The 19,503-nt window shown below is 40.1% G+C and overlaps 1 protein-coding gene across 2 annotated transcripts in view; it reads left to right on the top strand.

Moving 5' to 3' along the window:
• The window catches only part of LOC136885203 (gastrula zinc finger protein XlCGF8.2DB-like), a 48,921-nt gene extending 30,106 nt beyond the window's left edge, over positions 1-18,815 (top strand). For both annotated transcript variants that reach the window (XM_067157624.2, XM_067157626.2), the window contains exons 4-5: positions 7,453-7,535; positions 18,121-18,815. In XM_067157624.2, coding sequence (XP_067013725.2) covers positions 7,453-7,535; positions 18,121-18,670 — 633 coding nt within the window. In that variant the 3' untranslated portion in view covers positions 18,671-18,815. The remainder of the gene's footprint in view (positions 1-7,452; positions 7,536-18,120) is intronic.
• Positions 18,816-19,503: the final 688 nt, after the last annotated feature.

Below are 19,503 nucleotides of genomic sequence, written 5' to 3'. Positions count from 1 at the left end.
GAACGAAGATTGTGAAACTGATGATATCAACACTGAACCACCCTCAAGAAATGAGATAAAAGAAGCGATCAGCCAAATAAAGAATGGGAAGGCCCCAGGAGTGGATAATGTAGCACCTGAGCTTCTGACTGTGTACCCCGATATGACAGCCGATCTGTTGCATCCACTGTTCACAAAAATTTGGAATAAGGAAAGAATGCCAAAGGAATGGAGAGAAGGACTCCTTGTGAAATTACCAAAGAAAGGTAACTTGACCAACTGTCACAACTGGAGAGTGTCACCTTGCTCTCGATTCCCAGTAAAGTGATGACACGGGTGATCCTGAACAGGATAAAAGCAAGGATAGAAAACCAACTGCCAATGAAGAAGCATGTTTTAGGAAAAACCGCTCATGCATAGACCAAATGAACACTACGAATTATTATAGAACAGTTTAATGAATACAACTCTGGCGACCGGGCGAGTTGGCCGTGCGCGTAGAGGCGCGCGGCTGTGAGCTTGCATCCGGGAGATAGTAGGTTCGAATCCCACTATCGGCAGCCCTGAAGATGGTTTTCCGTGGTTTCCCATTTTCACACCAGGCAAATGCTGGGGCTGTACCTTAATTAAGGCCACGGCCGCTTCCTTCCAACTCCTAGGCCTTTCCTATCCCATCGTCGCCATAAGACGTATTTGTGTCGGTGCGACGTAAAGCCCCTAGCTAAAAAACAACTCTGGCGTATATCTTCTGTTTGTGGACTTCGAGAAGGCTTTCGATTCGTTGAACACCATGTGGGGAACGCTAAAGAAGTACAGCGTACCAACTAAAATCAGCAAAATCATCAAAGAGACAACGACTTCATGTGTAAAGTAATCCATGAAGGGAAGCTTTCGGAGCCTTTCTCCATAAATTCTGGTGTGCGGCAGGCGTGAGTCCTCTCTCCAACTATCTTTCTCCTTGTTGTGGATGACGTCTTGAAGAAATTTACGGAGGGAAGGCAAAGAGGCATCCAATGGGGGATTGGGTAACAGATTGGAGGCTTCGGAGTATGCCGGTGACTTATGCCTATTGACTCAAAAACATCCTCATATGGTGGGAAAGGTACATGATCTGGAGGAAGAGGCGGGAGCATTGGGCCTCAGGATAAATGCCCAGAAAACAAAAGCAATGAATATCAACATGAGGAGCAAACGGAAATTTAGAGTCAATGATGAAGACATTAAAGAAGTCGAAGAGTTTACGTATCTTGGCGGTGTGGCTACGCAGGATGGAGAAACAGCTGCTGATGTCAAAATGAGAATCCACAAAGCAAATGCGGCATTCATACAACTCTATCTGATATGGAGAGCCAGAGAAATGTCAATGAAAACCAAACTTCGCATTTTTCAAATAAATGTAAAAACAGTACTGTTATATGGTTGTGAAACCTGGAAAGTTACCTCAGAGATTACTCATAAACTACAGGTATTCATAAACAGATGCATAAGGAGAATTAAACGTATTCTCTGGCCAAAAGTAGTTTCAAACGAAGATCTTTGGAAACAAACAGAAGTGGAGCCCATTGGCATACAAATAAAGCGTAGGAAGTGAAAATGGATCGGCCACACCCTGCGGAAGCAGCAGAATGCAGTGGAGACAACGGCTCTGTTTTGCAACCCCCAAGGACAACGGAAAAGAGGAAGACCCAGATGGAGACGCAGTGTGATGGAGGAGGCAAAACAAGAAGGGAAGACCTTTGGAGAACTCAAGACCCTGGCTCAAAATAGGATACGCTGACGCAGCTTTGTTGAAGCCCTATGCACTGCAAAAGAGTAAAAGGAAATAAGTAAGTCTCACCGTAGCCAGTATATGAAAAAAGTACATTACATAGGATAGGGATATCCCAGGGAGTAATTTTTCCACCAAACATGCTCAAGGATTAGGCTGTAAAGGTTGATTGTTCAATTATAAGAATCTTCCAGCTGGCTTTGATTTGCCCCGCAAGACATGGGTAGCCCTCAACAGAGTCCGTACTAACCACGGGAGATGTGGTTCAATGATGTTTAAATGGGGTATGAGATCTTCCCCAGCCTGTGACTGTGGTGCAGTTAAACAGACTATCGACCATATCGTCACCGAATGCATTGGAAGGGCATTCGCTGGATCTAGCCAGGACTTTGTGGTGGCTTCTGGTGAGGCCATACAATGGCTAGAGAATTTAGATCTAAATCTTTGAACCCTTTTGCTTGCATGATAGTTTTCAATGTTATGTGTATATCTTATAATTATGTATATAATGGTTTGTGCTTACTGTTCATTTATATTTAATCTTTTGTATTGTTTTGTGTGAGTTACCATACGCTAATAATAATAATAATTTATATAAAAATACAAATATACCTTTTACCCTAATAATTAGGCCACATCTGGTGTATTTCTAGATAATACAGGGTCTTTATTTATGCTTGGCAAGGACTTTCTCGCTGGACCTTGGCCGGCGATGACAGGCCGCTACCGGCCGCTGGCGCGCGCGGTTTCCGGCACTTCTGCACTTGCTGAGAGCTGAGCTCCGAAATAGTAGGGTGTTCAATGAAGCTACTGCGTACTGTATGTCGTGTTGTATAGTGTTTTATTGTGATTGTGTATAGTGCTGTAATGTATGTGAAATATTCGTTACGTGAACGTGTATATCTGCATAATACTTACATAAAGTGCAGAAAATCGTGCGATAGGACAACACAAAAGTTTCGAGCGAAATTCCCAGTGAGACCCATTCCTACCAATCGGACAATCAAACAACTGGCCATGAGATTCAAACGTACAGGTTCAGTAAACAATAAAAATAGACTAAAGGTCGTTATCTCCTTACTGAAGCGTGTTTGGTACGAGGATCATAAGTAAAAATTTGTGGCCCCCTCCTAGCCCAGATTTAAAGGCATGTGATTTTTATTTGTGGGGAATGTTAAAAACCCTCACACACTAGATGAACTTTAAGAGCTGCAGTTGCATCCATCAGTGCTGAAGAACTTGGCAGAGTAACCGAAGACTTCGTTAGGACATGCCGGTTATGTTAGGGAGCGCATGAGTAAAATGCATGATAAAAGCATGGTAATGCATGATAACGATTTTGAGCATAAACTGTAAACATGGTGAATAAAGTGCATAATAATGATTTTGAGCACCGTATTCTGCCGTACATACGCACGCGCGGTATCCAGCAACTGAACAGTCACTGGCGGCCAAGTTCGAGCGAGAAAGTCCTTGCCAAGCGTAAATAAAGCCCCTGTAGAACTCAGAACATTAGAGTACACCTAGATGAAACTTAATTTGATCCTGTAACAATTATGGGATTTGGACCCAGAGAACAATATTCTGAGACCTTTATTCCCTGATATATATCAACAGTATGAATAATGAACTTAAGGCACTTTGTAATAAATAAGTTTCAGGATTGTGAGTACTGCAAAAAACCTTCACAACATCATAAGATGGACATCGGGCACTGTTTTGTTGGTGAACAAGGTGAAGAGCCACGTTGTATGTTTCACAAATAGACTCCTCTCTGGTTTAATTATTGTGTTAATGGGGTGAAAGTTCCTCATGGGGATCTCTGTACATACCCAGGTATTCATAGTAAGGATAGATCTTCATTGTAGTAATCACATAAACAGGATTGAAGATAAAATATACTGATCTCTAATATGATAATGAGGTTATTTAGGGGTTGTAAAGGAGAGGGCATATACATCTCCAGCAAGGCCACAATGAGAGTATGAGATCATCACCAGTAGTATTTGATTAGAGAACAGGGAATAATCCACAAAAACAGCTCCATTTCTTGTGGGTGATTTCTAACAAAAGAGTTGTGTTGCAGAGATGTTGCAAAGTTTCAGACGGGAAGACTTGGAGAAAGGAGATTTAAGCTGTTCAGTTAAGCAGTATATTCAGAGATGTCATTGGAGAGATGGCTTGGAATGGCATTAGTTGATGAATAAATTTAAGTCATTTTCTTTAAATTGTAAGAAAGGTCACAACATGAGGATAAGTTTGAATTCAAGGGTACAAATTTTGGCAAATATTCACTTGTAGGAAGATGATTTAGTGATTGAAATAATTTACCAAGTGAGTTGTTTCATACATGTCCCTCAATCTATTTCTACATAAACAACGTACAGCCCTAAATGCTGTTGATTGATTGATTGATTGATTGATTGATTGATTGATTGATTGATTGATTGATTGATTGATTGATTGATTGATTGTGTTTTTGGTCCAAATGTGATGTACAGAGAGGGATGATGGATACTTCAATGGTAGGAATAATGTGGGATTATTTGATACTAGCTGATGTACCCGTGCTTCGCTACGGGATTCTCAGAAGGACTGTCTTTGTGGTTTTCGTACCTGAAGTCGTCAGAAGGAATGTAGTGATTAAAAGCAATGTTATATAAAATACTCGATGAAATTAATAAACCGCACATTTTCTCACTTTTAACGAACAGTACTACGGTGTCGATCTAACAGTCCAAAGTTCCAGTGCTCCAATGACCAGACCGCAGACAGCCTTGAACACTTCTCTGCCATTATTCCATTAAATATGCACACTGCTCATTCCAATCAGTGCCTCAGAGTAGGAATCGAATAGCTCGAACGCTATGATGAGCCAGTTTGTTACGTATCAGTAGTATCAGAAATTTATCCAACTCCCCAGCTACTTCCCGCCAATATTCAGGCAGGCTGTTATGCTCGGTACGACCGGGTGAGTTGGCTGTGAGGTTAGGGGCGCATAGCTGTGAGCTTGAATCGGGAGGTAGTGGGTTCGAACTCCACTGTCGACAGCCCTGAAGATGGTTTTCCGTGGTCTCCAGTTTCCACACCAGGAAAATGCTGGGGCTGTAACGTAATTAACGTAGGGGCTGCTTCCTTCCCACTCCTAGCCCTTTCGCATCCCATCATCGCCATGAGTCCCGTCCGTGTCGGCGCGACGTAGAGCAAATTAAAAAAACGCGGTATACAGTAGTAATCCCATCTATCGGAGATGAATGGCAACAGAGACAGAAAGCAAATCACAACAAACAATGGTCAATGTAATGTTTTGTTGAGCAAAGTTATGAGCTTTCTGTATAGTAGGCCTTCACATTCAGTTTTCGTTCGACTCTGTAATATAAGGCCATCTTATAAAATTAATTATAGCGTAGACTGTAGTTCCTTATTCCCCGACTTTACACACCGATTTTCATTAAATTCTGTTTACCCATTTTCTCGTGACTGAGCTGATATGATCTTAGCAACAAAAATCCATATTGATGAATATTGAATTTTCACGACCGCATTGTAATCGAAACAGACTTTCAACGTATTAGGTCGTGTTACGTACATGTAGTACGTGTTGAAGAGATGTTAAGTACAGAACAAAAATGGCCAGCCGGACACCATATTCATAAATCCATATTCATAAATATCTCCGTACCGAGCTCGATAGCTGCAGTCGCTTATGTGCGGCCAGAAACCAGTAATCGGGAGAATGGGTTCGAGCCCCACTGTCGGCAGCCCTGAAGATGGTTTTCCGTAGTTTCCCATTTTCACACCAGGCAAATGCCGGGGCTGCGCCTTAATTAAGGCCACGGCCACGGCCGCTTCCTTCCACTTCCTAGGCCTTTCCTATCCCATCATCGCCATGAGACATATCTGTGTCGGTGCGACGTAAAGCAAATAGCAAAAAAAAATCTCCGTTATCATAGCCGGTACGGTCAAAATTTAAAAGACATAAATGATCGGAAATTTAATACTATGTAACTTCATTTATATAGTAATTGTCAATAAGGCCACTAATAATACAAATATTCGATAATTAATTTTTGGGCCTTCCCCTGAACTACCATTTCGCTCAACGTGAATAAAGTTATTTATGGCCTAGATTGTAGCGACTTATTCTCCAACTTTGCATACCGATTTTATTTACGATGGGACAACTAATAAATATTTGAGAATTAAATTTTATCCTTCCCTAAACTACCATTTCTCTTAGCGTGAATAAGATTATTTATAGTTTATATTGTAGCGACTTATTTTAGAAATTTACATACCGATTTTCACTAATATAGGACTACTAATAACATAAATATTTGAGAATTAAATTTTAGGCCTTCCCCTAAACTACCATTTCTCTTAGCGCGAGAAAGATTATTTATACCCTAGATTGTAGCGACTTATTTCCGGACTTTACATACCGATTTTCATTAAATTCTCTTCAGCCGTTTTCTCGTGATGCGTGTACATACAAACAAACATACATACAGACAGACAGATAGACAGAAATTACGGAAAATTAAAAAATGCATTTCCTTGTTACTATGGATATGACTGGTACAGAAATACCATCCTTTTTAAATTTTGAGCAATGTACAGATTACAGTAAAGTGGTTTGGGAAAGGAAGTATATAGGAACAGAACACGGAAATGAACAAAGAGGTGACAAATCAAGTCATGTGTAGGAAGATGGGAACAGGTGAATGTGAATATGAGAGGATAAAGCAAATAGCTTGTCATTGTGGAACTAGGGTCCAACAGAAAGAGAAGGAGAAGCAAGGAATGGTATTGGGTAATGATTTGGAGATAGTATTTATTATGATTATTTTATTATTATTATTCTTTTAAATTGTACATGTGCACATACATGAAATTGCCTCCATCTCCGCATGAATGTGTACATATGCTCTGCTGAATATTCACAAATATATAAGCAATTTGAAATTTTCATATTTACAAATGTTCCTCCTTTTCTATTGCTACCTTGTCTACTGCTATCCTACAGTGTGTTCCTTTTCACTTTCTTATCTCTCTTATCAGTTGTCTGAAAAGCAGTGGCAAAAGTGACTCAGGTTAAGATGCAGCAGTTTGTTATGCAAGTTAGGTTCCCAAAAGGGCAATGAAATAAAATAAATGCAATGTAAATTTTAATATAATATCATTTGTATAGTATTATTTGAAGTAGTTACACAAGTTTTATATGAGTTGATTATGTTCGTAAATACAGAAGATATTATGAGTAGAATTTTGTAAATGTAAATTCATTATTATTATTACTATTATTTATTTCAAACTAACATAATTAGGTTCATTAATCAATATAATGATGGCTGAGTTGAATAGTGTGATAACTCAAAAAATGTGTTTAATAGAAAAAAATTAGTGCACATTTATAATCCTGTATTTTAGGAAATTGTCTTCTTTTCTGTTCATTTAACATTTAGTGCTTGATTATAACGTATTTTTGTGTACCATTTGCCACCAAGGTAGACACCTCTTTTGCATTTCGAGCAATTTTGATTTGATTGTTCCTTTCCATTCTCATATTTTGAAAATGGAAAATAAGTTAACTAAACTCTTCTTCTGTTATTACAAAAACTGATTTTCTCAGCTATTTATTGTTTAGGCCTATAATTTTTATTCCCTTACTTTTTTATTCTACTTTCCTTATTTCTTACTTATAGCTGTCCAAAGATGTTAAGGAGGAAATATTCATAGAAGAACATACTGATGATCAGCTGTTGCCATACATCAAAGAAGAAACAAGGTATGTACTCCATTAATCCCATACAATATTGAATAGGGTGTACCTATTCACAGTTGTGTTCAGTATTGGTTGGTTTATCTCGAGAATGTGGGCATTATCATCAGTTTAATCCTTTCTGTACAAGGTAACATTTAAACACTACCTCTAAAAATTCGGGAACTTTAAGATCACATTTAGTGTTTTGTTATGTAGTTTTTAAAAATAAATATCTACAAAAGAAATTTCTGGTAAAGCTAGATATTTTGAAGTGTATTTGTTTACAGTACGTTTAAGCAACCATAAAAATCAACAAAGAGGTGACAGGTCAAGTCATATATAGAAAGATGGGAACAGGGGAATGTGAAGATAAGAGGATAAAGAAAATAGCTGGTCATTGTTGAAATGTCACTGTCACTGCATCATTTGTTCATCACATTCATATCATATGAAATGCCATCAGCAACTATTACCTTCAGATATTCTCATTAATTTTGTACGTTTTCTACCAACATGACACAGAAAAATGCATGTTTGTAGAATATAAACTAAGTCTAAAAATTCAGAATTGTTAGGTTTTATGTACATTGTAAACAGTATAATAATTTCAAACTAGCATACTTAGGTTCATTAATCAATATAATGATGGCTGAGTTCTATAGTATGATCACTCAAAAAAATGTTATTTTAAATTATTTGTTTGGTTAGATTCTTCTTTTCTGTTCACTTGTGTGTTAAGTCAGATTTCTCTGTTTGTGGATGCCAAAGCAGATAATGTGTTGTAGAAATTAAACTTTCAGATCAGTAGTGCTACATCCTAGATATCAAAGGTTTCAAATAAAACTTCCACATTGTTTTAATTGTAAAAAAATGATCTTAGGAATTGAATTTATGTGTGCTCCAGTGTTGTGGTCACACTTGCTGATTGTTACCAATTCCCACTATTCATTTTAGTGCTCATTATCAGTCAATTGCTTGTAGTGTGTTGATTGCAAACACATTACAGTTAGTATAAACTAATAAATTGGAAAGCTACAAGTGTTTTAAATTTGTGCAGGTTGCCTAAAAAAAAAAAAAAATCAGAATTCTTCAAGTGAATTTATTATCTCATAAAGATAGGTAAATTATAATGTACTGATGTAATATTATTTCAAAATTTGTATTTTCATCCTTGACATTACAAACTAGCACACGTGTATATCCTGTTTTCAAATATTTAATGAAGTAGTATTTTTCCAACTGTAGGTGTCCCATTTGACTGCTGGCAAATTAATATTTTGCTTTCACACCCTTGTTGGTTACAGTGTGAAATGTTTGTATAATCACTGATTGGTGCTCTTAACCGAGCCCTTGAACTGGCCGGTCCTGCAATGGCCTTCATAGCCTAACATTTGACTTCAAACCATGTTAGTGATGGAAATTACGAATTCTGAAAGGTTTATTTGATTTCCTGGGTGTTTTTTTCGCTATTTGCTTTACGTCGCACCAACAGATGTGTCTTGTGGCAACGATGGGATAGGAAAGGCCTTGGAATGGGATGAAAGCGACCATGGCCTTAATTAAGGTACAGCCCCAGCATTTGCCTGGTGTAAAAATGGGAAACCACGGAAAACCATCTTCAGGGCTGCCGACAGTGGGGTTTGAACCCACTATCTCCCGATTACTGGATACTGGCCGCACTTAAGTGACTGCAGCTATCGAGCTCGGTCGTGGGTGGTTAGAGTCTTCTCAACTATTATGTGACACATTGGATTTTTCCTACTGTAATTCACAACCACTAGCAAGAAATATTCATTTCAGTCCTCCAAACTGCCCAGTACCAGCTTACACTCTCTCATTAGTCAGAGTAGAACCATGCACACAACTCAAGATCGCCCAAATAGATCAACTCTTCACGGTTCAAATTCTGCTGTTTCTTTGTAATTCTTGTGTATCTGTAGACAATAAGCTACGTTAGAGAACAATCTTGTATTATGACCACCAATAAAAATGTTGCTTATGAATACATTTCGCACACACAAAATGCATATTTCTATTTTTGGATGGAGTTCAAATTAGCTTCCTTCTTCCTAAAGATATCTTGTGCAGAAGCACTTTCAAAGAAGCAAAGCAGCAAGCCTTTTGTGTGTTTTGTGTATCATAGATTTTAGAAGCTTCTGAAGGTTTCAGTTGACCAGATCTCATGTACTTCCTCCTACTTTGTCTTATATCTCACCTCAGGTGTTGTTATTTTGACTCATTTCAACAGTCTACCAGTATCATTTAGCAACTTAAATGACTACTTTTAAAATATCTAAAAGATGTGCCATGTCAAATTGGTACTGAATTATATAAGAACATGTTTTATGATTCATAAAATTTCCTAATCGCTTACTTGTGGAAAGACACACATTTTGGAATTTACCAATTCGTGATGAGATTATCTTCCATTAGTGGAGAGACACATCTCCCTCATCTTCATTTGTGCAGAGACTCATGATCCTCAAGTAACCACTTAGTGATGTATTTTCCTTCCACTTGTAGAGTGTTGAGTGTCACATGGTGCTGAGCTGACCATTTTCTGCTACTCCTCCATGGTGTTCATATTTGTAGATTTGATTGGGGTGAAAAAAAAAAAAAAAAAATTCTGATCATTTGCTATCTATGGCGGATGTGAGCAGAAATATGAATTGCAAAATTCCATTCAGGCTAGAGTACACTGATGGACTCCCCTTCTGTTGGTACTCATAGAATTTCACCGGATATTCAAACTGTCACTCCTTATCCCTTCTGTTGGTACTCATAGAATTTCACCGGATATTCAAACTGTCACTCCTGATCCCTTCTGTTGGTACTCATAGAATTTCACCGGATATTCAAACTGTCACTCCTGATCCCTTCTGTTGGTACTCGTAGAATTTCAGCGGATATTCAAACTGTCACTCCTGATTGGTACTCATAGAATTTCACCGGATATTCAAACTGTCACTCCTTATCCCTTCTGTTGGTACTCATAGAATTTCACCGGATATTCAAACTGTCACTCCTTATCCCTTCTGTTGGTACTCATAGAATTTCACTGGATATTCAAACTGTCACTCCTGATCCCTTCTGTTGGTACTCATAGAATTTCACCGGATATTCAAACTGTCACTCCTGATCCCTTCTGTTGGTACTCGTAGAATTTCAGCGGATATTCAAACTGTCACTCCTGATTGGTACTCATAGAATTTCACCGGATATTCAAACTGTCACTCCTTATCCCTTCTGTTGGTACTCATAAAATTTCACCGGATATTCAAACTGTCACTCCTTATCCCTTCTGTTGGTACTCATAGAATTTCACCGGATACTCAAACTGTCACACCTGATTAACAAAGATAATCCTGAAATTTTTATTTTGTTGAATTAAATATTTTTCTTTCCATACATTTATGGGAGTCACTTAAGCACAAAATCCAGAAGCGTTCTGTCATTCAATCACTACTGTATTTTGTGAAAATATATATAAAAATATAGATTTTGGACATAGGCTTTAGTGGAGAGAATTTGAACATATGCATTTGAATTATAGGATGTGTAAAATATCCATTTTATCCCATTTTTATAACAGAATATTCATCAATCTGCTGTTTGTTATTCTGCTTCTTTGGTCCTGCCTGGTGGCAGGGTCCAGTGTTGTGATTCATTTTCTCCAGTTAGTTTGTTGTGCACTTTATCTGTCCTATGTTGTCTTGTTCATCACTTGGGCCCTTTTTCACTGACTTTCTGGGTATATGCTGACTTTCCCAATATATCATCCTCTGCATGCAACACATGCCCAAATCAGCACACACGCCTTTCCTCAATTTTCCCCTGGATTGGTGCAATGTGAAAACAGTTTCTAATACTGTAACATCATTTGAAATATGATCCAGTCTTGTTATGCCAGTCTTCGACCTAAGCAACTTCGTATCCATGATGCTTAATTAGCGTTCCATCTCTAGAGCTGGCCAGCATTCATTGCTGTAGGAAACGACAGGATGCATAACATTTGGGTAGTACTTAGATTAGAGATGGCCCTTCGCCCTAAGGTCGGAAGGGCGCCTGTTGTCTTCTCCACTTCAGTCAGCCTTTGTATATCCTTAAGTTGACTTCTTCAGTAAGTCGGCCATCATCAGAGATTGTGGAGCCTAGATACTTACATTTCTCTGCTCGTGCTATATCTTCACCGTCAACATGCCTGGTTCCAAATTCTCGATGATTTAATGCCATGTATTTTGTCTTATTTTTGTTGAGGCGCAGGGCATATTGCGCTAGTCCACTGTTCCGGTCTTCTGTCTGACGCTGGAGATCAAGGTTATTCTCTGCAGCCAAACTGACATAATTTGCATAGAAAAGTGTCCATGGTATAGGACTGTGCATGTCTGATATAATGGAGTCCATCACAAGAATGAAAAGCAGAGGTGATAAGGCAGAGCCTTGGTGGACTCCTACAGTAATGCGGAATTCATTAGACGGCCCTGCGGCAGCTTAGAACATAACTCATTGTTTCTTCATGGAGCAATTATACCCTCTCAACAAGGTGCTCTGGAATGTCCATGTTCTTGTAGTGCTTACTGATTAGGTTATGAGGTACCTGATAGACGGCCTTCTCAGGGTGAAGCCTCTTGCTCTTTTCGCAGTGTGTCTCAAGTAACAGCCCTACTGCGTGGGGTGCTCCTATTGTGCCACAATTTTACACAAATTCAGATTGGCTTGTATGTTTGGCTAAATCGCTAATCCTGTTGTTGAAGATTTGTTCGAAATCTGGCATTGCGTGGCTCAGAACTGTGATTGGGTGGTAATTAGAAAAATCGGCAGGGCTTTCCTTATTTTTGAATGGAATCTCCATCACCAATCTGTTGGTTTTTGACCTCCTTTGGTAATCTGGTTGAAGAGCTTGCTTTAGCCATACCGCTGCATCCCCCCATTTAGAGAAACAAAACACTGCCGGAAGGTAATTGAGACTGATGGTTTTCCCTGGTTTCATTTCCATCAGCATAGCCTGGACTTCGGTGATGCCAATTTCCTACATTGGACCTTCAACAGCAGGGGTGATTGGGATTGGTAGGTACGGAAATACCAAGATTGAAATTCTGTCGAAGTTGTTCCGCCAGTGTACTCGTGTTTACCGCCAGTTGAGTAGCAAATTACCTGTCTCTTCATTGATGCCATAAAAACGTTGGACTTCCGTTTTGCAATGCCTTGATTTGACTAGCCGTTAAATATTCCGCTTATTCTTCCCCATGTCACTTTTCACATATAGACCTGCTTACCGGTTTGCTTTTGTTACAGCAACAATCTCCTTCACTTTTCTAGTGGCTGCTTTATAGATATTCCAATGACCAAGAGACTCGTGGTACAGCTGTTACTTCAACCGTACTGCAAACTTAACATCGTCATTCTGAAGCCACCTTCGTTGTTGTCGCCCTGACTTAGTTGTTCCAAGAATAGAGTGTGCGGTCTTTCGTTTTAATCCGGCTCACTTCAAGTATGGTGTTTTTTGCACTGTACCTTTTGCAACAATGTTTGCTTGCTTCTTCAGGCCACCATTTGATCACATTTGGTCAGTTTCCAGTGAAGTATTGGGCTCTTGGGGACTTTATCTGCAGTTTACAGATGACTGGCCGATGCTTCCTCCCAGTGGTCTCGTAAGGTTCAACTGTTGTCTCTAGAATATCTTTGAGATTCCTTCCTCTCGCAAGGATATATTCAGTGTTAGTTGAATGGGAGCTATTGTAGTATGTGATTAGATGAATATCACATTTTCTGAACCGTGTGTTCGCGATGATCAGTTTCTGCATAATCGGGAATTTGTTGACCATCGTCGTTTTTCTGAACGCCCTGGACTGTGTGTTTTTCCTTGCTCCGTCCGACGTGTCCTTTCATACCTCCAGCAACGATAAGATAGTCAGCGGTCTTCTTGTCAGGCAGTGCCCAGAAGGCATCTTTGGTTTCCGTGCCCTGGCCAGTTATGGAGCGTTAGAATTTCATACTTTTACACCTCGGAGAATGAACTGTCATATTTTGCTGATACAACAGTGCCAACACCATTAGTTGTTCTTGGGCTTCCGTTGTACATCAAGTTAGTAGCCGCACCCCATTTCGCATGAATTTTCTCCAACCCATCTTTTTCCTGCACCTCGCAGACGCCTGTATGCCTTCTCTCAGTTGCTGCGGCTAATTTTTTACGTCCTCCAGACATAGTTCAGTTATGTGATACATAAAAGGGTACTCGCTTGATGAGCCGTCACAGCCCGTGTGACCGTAACCCTTGCATACCTTTCATGCTGACTGGTCCATGCCAATGCGCGTCCCTTCCATTGGTTCCGATTCCTTGAAACATATTTCTGTAATGTGGCTGTATTATTTTACGGCCGGGTTGTCTTGAAGCAGTTTAGAGCTGTTGACAGGAGGTAGATACACCGCTCCCAACGTAGAGAACAGACGCCTTTTGCATCTGGTCGTTTAAGAAAGAAATGCTAAGCTCCTTTCTGCATTAACTTCCAGAAAGGTAGAGTACGACCTGCTTCGTCTCAATATCCGCTAAAGTTGCCATTGAAGACATTGTGCGTGTTCCGACCGCAAGAGCTATAATATTTCGCTCAAGTCTGCCGGCTGGCCAGTGGGAACCCGTATCCGTCACCTGGGATGCGCCACGTGTTACTTCAACGTAGCGTATTCGTAGTGAAACAGGAACGCCCGTACTTCAGTTTATCGGAGAGCATGAGAAACGACAAGGCGTGTACGGCCCATGGTAAGAGAGTGAGAGAGAAGGGTAGTGAAAAAAAATGTACGATTAAGTGGATCCTTCAGTTTATTCAATAGATATGCAAAGAATTATGTCACCTCTTACAGCTGAATCGTGGAGTTGTCCTTGAAGGTGTGGAGGGGACGTCGTCCTGCGGCGTCTGCGTCGTCTTGCGGTCGGCGTCGGCGTTGTCTTCCGTCGTTGGTGTTTTCTCTGTATTAGTGTTGATGGCGATTCGAACCTGAGGCAGGAACGGGGAAATGTGGAGCTTCCGCATCGGACGTCATGGGACTCTGGTGTGACACCTCTCTAAGGCGAAGCACACCGAAATAGTTCCCACAGTCAATGATGTTGAACGCACTTTAGCAGCAAGGATAAAGTCAGAATCACAGTTCCATGAGAATAAGATGGAAGGAATTATCGTATTTGGAATAATAAACAAACGAAAACAATCTAGGACCTTCCGAGGTGCAGTGATTAAGCACTTCACAAATAAAATTAAATTCACCGGGTACAGTCTCTGCACTGTACACCATGTGCACAATATTCACACACTTGTTGAAATAAACGACAGTCCATGTTCTGTTACGTCGTAATTTTCAGAAGATTATCATTGGCACTTAAGATCATACGTGATTCTGAACAGATTATGATGGGAATTGGCATGGTCCCTCGGAAAGAAATTACGATACCGTATTCCACAAGTTAATACTGTCTTTGAGAGGGAATGTTGGCACAGTTTATTACGAACACAGTTCAATGGATAGACACAGTCTTTAAATGAAATGAAGGCTAGCACAGTATTATTACGAACACAGTTCAATGGATAGACACAGTCTTTAAATGAAATGAAGGTCGGCACAGTTTTATTACGAACACAGTTCCGAAAAATGGATAAACACAGTCTTTAAATAAAATGAAGGTCGGCACAGTTTTATTACGAACACAGTTCAATGGATAGACACAGTCTTTAAATGAAATGAAGGCTGGCACAGTTTATGTTAGAAACGTTATCGCTGTTTTCACACAGTCTTTAAATGAAATCAAGGTTGGCACAGTTTATGCTCGAAACACAGTCTTTAAATGAAATCAAGGTAGGCACAGTTTATGCTAGAAACATTCATAGTCCACAAACGAAATATAATCGCCCAGTCGTACAGACTGATAAAAACGAAATTACGTTTTTGTTCATGCACAAAGTTCAAGCCCACGAAGAAAGCTTCCAACACTAACGTTTCCGAACTGAAGTACACAGCCGGACCGAGTGATGAATTATATCGCAACGTGCTTACTTGCACACACACACTGAGCTCACGGCTTACTGCCGACTCCTCTCACTCTCTCTGCCTACGGCACACTGCAGTTGCACACTGCCCACACTGCACACTCTCTGATTTACCCCAGGCTGGTGATTCGCTTATATTGCCGAAGGTCAGTGGGCGTGGCTACACATGTGGGCCCCAAGAAAATTTTATATCTTGGCCATCTTTACACCGATTGACATGAAGTTTCGGCTAGCAGCGTTCATTATTCCTGCCTGCAAGGTGACGTTATTGAAATATTGATATCACATTTCGTTCATGCTGCAATGCTATGCAACACGAAAGAACCTTCTGCGTGACGTCGCTTGACCTTGGCCGGTGTTCTAGAACAGCAGGAGCTTGCTTGCCGTTTCCACAATGCCTGTGCGCTCGGCGCGAGTTTTAAATGCTTACGGCTGGGTGTTGGCGAGTTCCTCTTAATAAATGAATGAAACGTGAATGCTCGTAGGGCATTCCCGTTTCAGTAGAAAATATTTATCTGGACTAAATGAAATACCATTTTACTGAAAAACTAATTGAGAACCCGATAGATCACTTGTTACACAAATCAGATATTTATGTAAAGAAGAATGGCCACAGACATTTGCACCATTGGATATGTCACAAGAGGTATGACATAAAATCCAGTGTATGATGATCAAGAAGTCTAGCCTGTCATATCTGTAATCAATACCGCCTTCTATTTGTTCACTTATTTTCTCCTAAGAGTGCAGTACAACACGTGGCCGAGCCTCCTACTACTTTGCTTGTGAACATGCCATGCATCTGACTGGGCCATGTGAATTCAGTGCATACAGCATCAATTGAGAAGTGCCCTTACATGTTACAATGTATTTTGGCCTGCGTGATTGACTTTTCCCACGTGCCTTTTCTCACCCTTAACTAAGAAATTTGTATTTCTCGCTCTTCGTTCCTAGAATATGTAGAACCACTCTGCGGTGGGGAGATAGCCACAGATGTGGATGCTATCCCACGAATGTTATCATTCCACTAAATATATCACTTTGTCCGTGATCATTGAAAGAAAAGGAATCTCATTCCTTCTTTTACATAGCATCAATATCCACTACAGTGCAATTCAATATCCTGTCAGCGTGAAGTTTGTCTCAAACCATGATTTTCAGCTCTTTCTAGGTGTAGTGTTAAAGGAACACTATTAGAATATTCAAGGACATGATAGCTTGCATTTCGGATCAAATTCAGGATATCAGAACGTTGTAATAAAACACTGCTACCAAAACCATACCTTTGTCACCTTCATAATGTCTATGACAGCAGTATCTGGAGGAGAAAAGAAGGCGTCAGTGTTAGGGAAAGAGCCGTCATTTGCTCGTTATATTCCAGCTTTTCGAAGATTTAACCATCACTAGTGTGTTCCACATTGCATACGACCTCTGTTAAAGAGAGCAATTTATTATATATTTAGCACATGAAAAGAGAGCAATTTATTATTTATTTAGCGTATGATGCTTCATTTGACAATCGTTTAAAATTTATTTCACATATAAGTGTTAGTAGAAAAATATAAACATATTTAAATACATGGATATAGAGTATTTACAGACTACCTAGGAGGTAAACATATACACAGGACTGCAGGTTCTGAGATTTCATCACAAGCTGATGTCAAGTCCTTCCAGCCAAGTGAGTGCCGTAGGGGTTACTTGATGTAGAGGTCCAGTGAATGCTCAGAGAGGACATTCTTTCATGATGTGGCTGATGGTTTGCACTTCAGCACCACAGTTGCAGGAAGGAGACTCCAACCACCCCCATTTGTGTAGTGCAGAAGCAGCAATTAAGACAGACTGATGTAATACATGGTGGTAAGTATGAACTTCCTTGTATAAACCTACCATCCGTTATATAGGTCGGCTGTGTTTGATTGCACATAAACTATGTAATTAGCAATAACCACACTGTGACTTAGTAGAATGCTACACTGATATGACAAAAATGTACAAATATAATAGGCATGTTTGCATGACAGTTAATGACATTCATAAAAGATTAGCCATCACGGTGATTGTCAGCAAACAATGTTTTTAACTTAATGAATATCTACAATGGATTCTCTCAAGCAACGTCAACAACAAGTGCTTTTACAAAGGTTACTACTTGCACAAAGCACAGAGTGGTTGATTAAGAAGAAAATTCCTAAGCATGTGCCGTCCTTTATGTGGGAGTGCAGATATATTCGTACTTCAGTAGATGAATGTATGCCAGATGAAAGAGCCTGTATTTCTCCTCTTAGACTGAATCACTTCTCATGCATTCTTTAAATGAGTTTGTACATTCCTAAATTATCAGAAGTTTCTTGCCTGTGATATCGTGATTTTAGAGCTTTTGAAATTTAAGACTACACTCTAATCTGACCTGAAATTATGTTCGCCCTAAGGAATGTGGTTTTCATGAGTAACAAACTCCCTGAATGGTATATTAGTGAGTTGAATGTGCTGTTAGCGATTCCTTTGTGTGAGAGTTGTAGTGGAGTTTGCTCTTGAACTATTAGTAACATAGTTTTAATTTGTCATTGTAGATCGAGAAGCGAGGTGAGCAACACAGGTCATCATTCTCCGGACGGTGGAGAACCTTGTTTTATGTGCAATGTGTGCAGTGAAGTCCTGGACGGGAAGTTGGGCCTGTTGCGACATCTGAAGAGACACAAAGATGATCGCCACTTTAAGTGCGATCACTGTGGAAAGGTTTTTGGCAGCGGAAACAGCCTGTCGAAACACCTCTTGTTCCACCCGCTCCTAGTGTGCAGATATTGTCATGAATGCTTCACAAAGAAGAACAAGCTGACAGAGCATTTGCGGTCTCATACAGAATGCAATGTCTGTGGCAAATCATTTTCAAACAAAGGAGGCTTAGTACGTCACTTGCGGAGTCACACAGGCGAGAAACCATACTGCTGCACTGTCTGTGGCAAATTATTCACTCAGAAAGGCCACCTAGCTAAACACCTGCGAACGTACACATGTGAGAAATCATTCTCCTGCGACGTCTGTGGAAAATCTTTTATGAAGAAAGGAAGCCTAGATTATCGCATATGCCGGCTCAAACATGATAAAACCATACATGTGTAATGTGTGTAGGAAGTCATTCAGCTCTAAACAACAACTATGATATCACGTGCTGTCATACACAGGTAGCATGCCGCACTCGTGTAATGTCTGTGACAAATCGTTCATCGGGAGAGGCCAGCTAGCCGATCATACGCGCACACACACACACACACACACACACACACACACACACACACACAGAGGCGAGAAGCAATACTGCTGCTATGTCTATGGTAAACTGCTCAACGATATAATTACATTCTCGAACATTTGACGACACACACAGCCTACAAACCTTACAAATGCAATGTCTGCGGCAAGTCCTTCACCAACGACTGCATTGTCTGTGGCAAGTCATTCAGCAGTAAATCCAAATTAGCACGTGACTTTCGGACACACACGGGCATGTAGCCACACTGACGCACTGTTTTGAATTGCTCTCACGAAACAAACGCAAACGCATACAGACTAGAAGCCATACAGCGAAATGTCTGTGTAAACCTAATGCCAGAAAGTCTATCCAACAGTTCACATCCGAATGCAGACACGTGTTAAGGCACTCGGGTGTTCAGTAATGCGATAAAATGTACAAAGAATCTTGTAACATAACCGAGTACATGTGAACCACAATGGTGAGATGCTCTACTGCTCCGTGTTTCATGGCAAATCGTTCGCAAGGTGTACCAGAATGGCGGGACGGCGCACATCGTCACGTCGCGCCGGAAACCGCTCGAGATTATATATAAAGTTATTTTGCTTTACGTTGAAATAATATCTTCACGAGAGTCGCAGTTTCAAAGACCTTCTGCAATTCTGGAGATGTAGCCAGGCACATGCAATCGCACACAGCAGAT

This window comes from Anabrus simplex, chromosome 14, assembly GCF_040414725.1.
Source record: "Anabrus simplex isolate iqAnaSimp1 chromosome 14, ASM4041472v1, whole genome shotgun sequence".
Classification (NCBI taxonomy): Eukaryota; Metazoa; Arthropoda; class Insecta; order Orthoptera; family Tettigoniidae; genus Anabrus; species Anabrus simplex.
The sequence above is the reverse complement of the archived record's forward strand: the minus strand, read 5'-3'. Positions and strand labels throughout refer to the sequence as shown.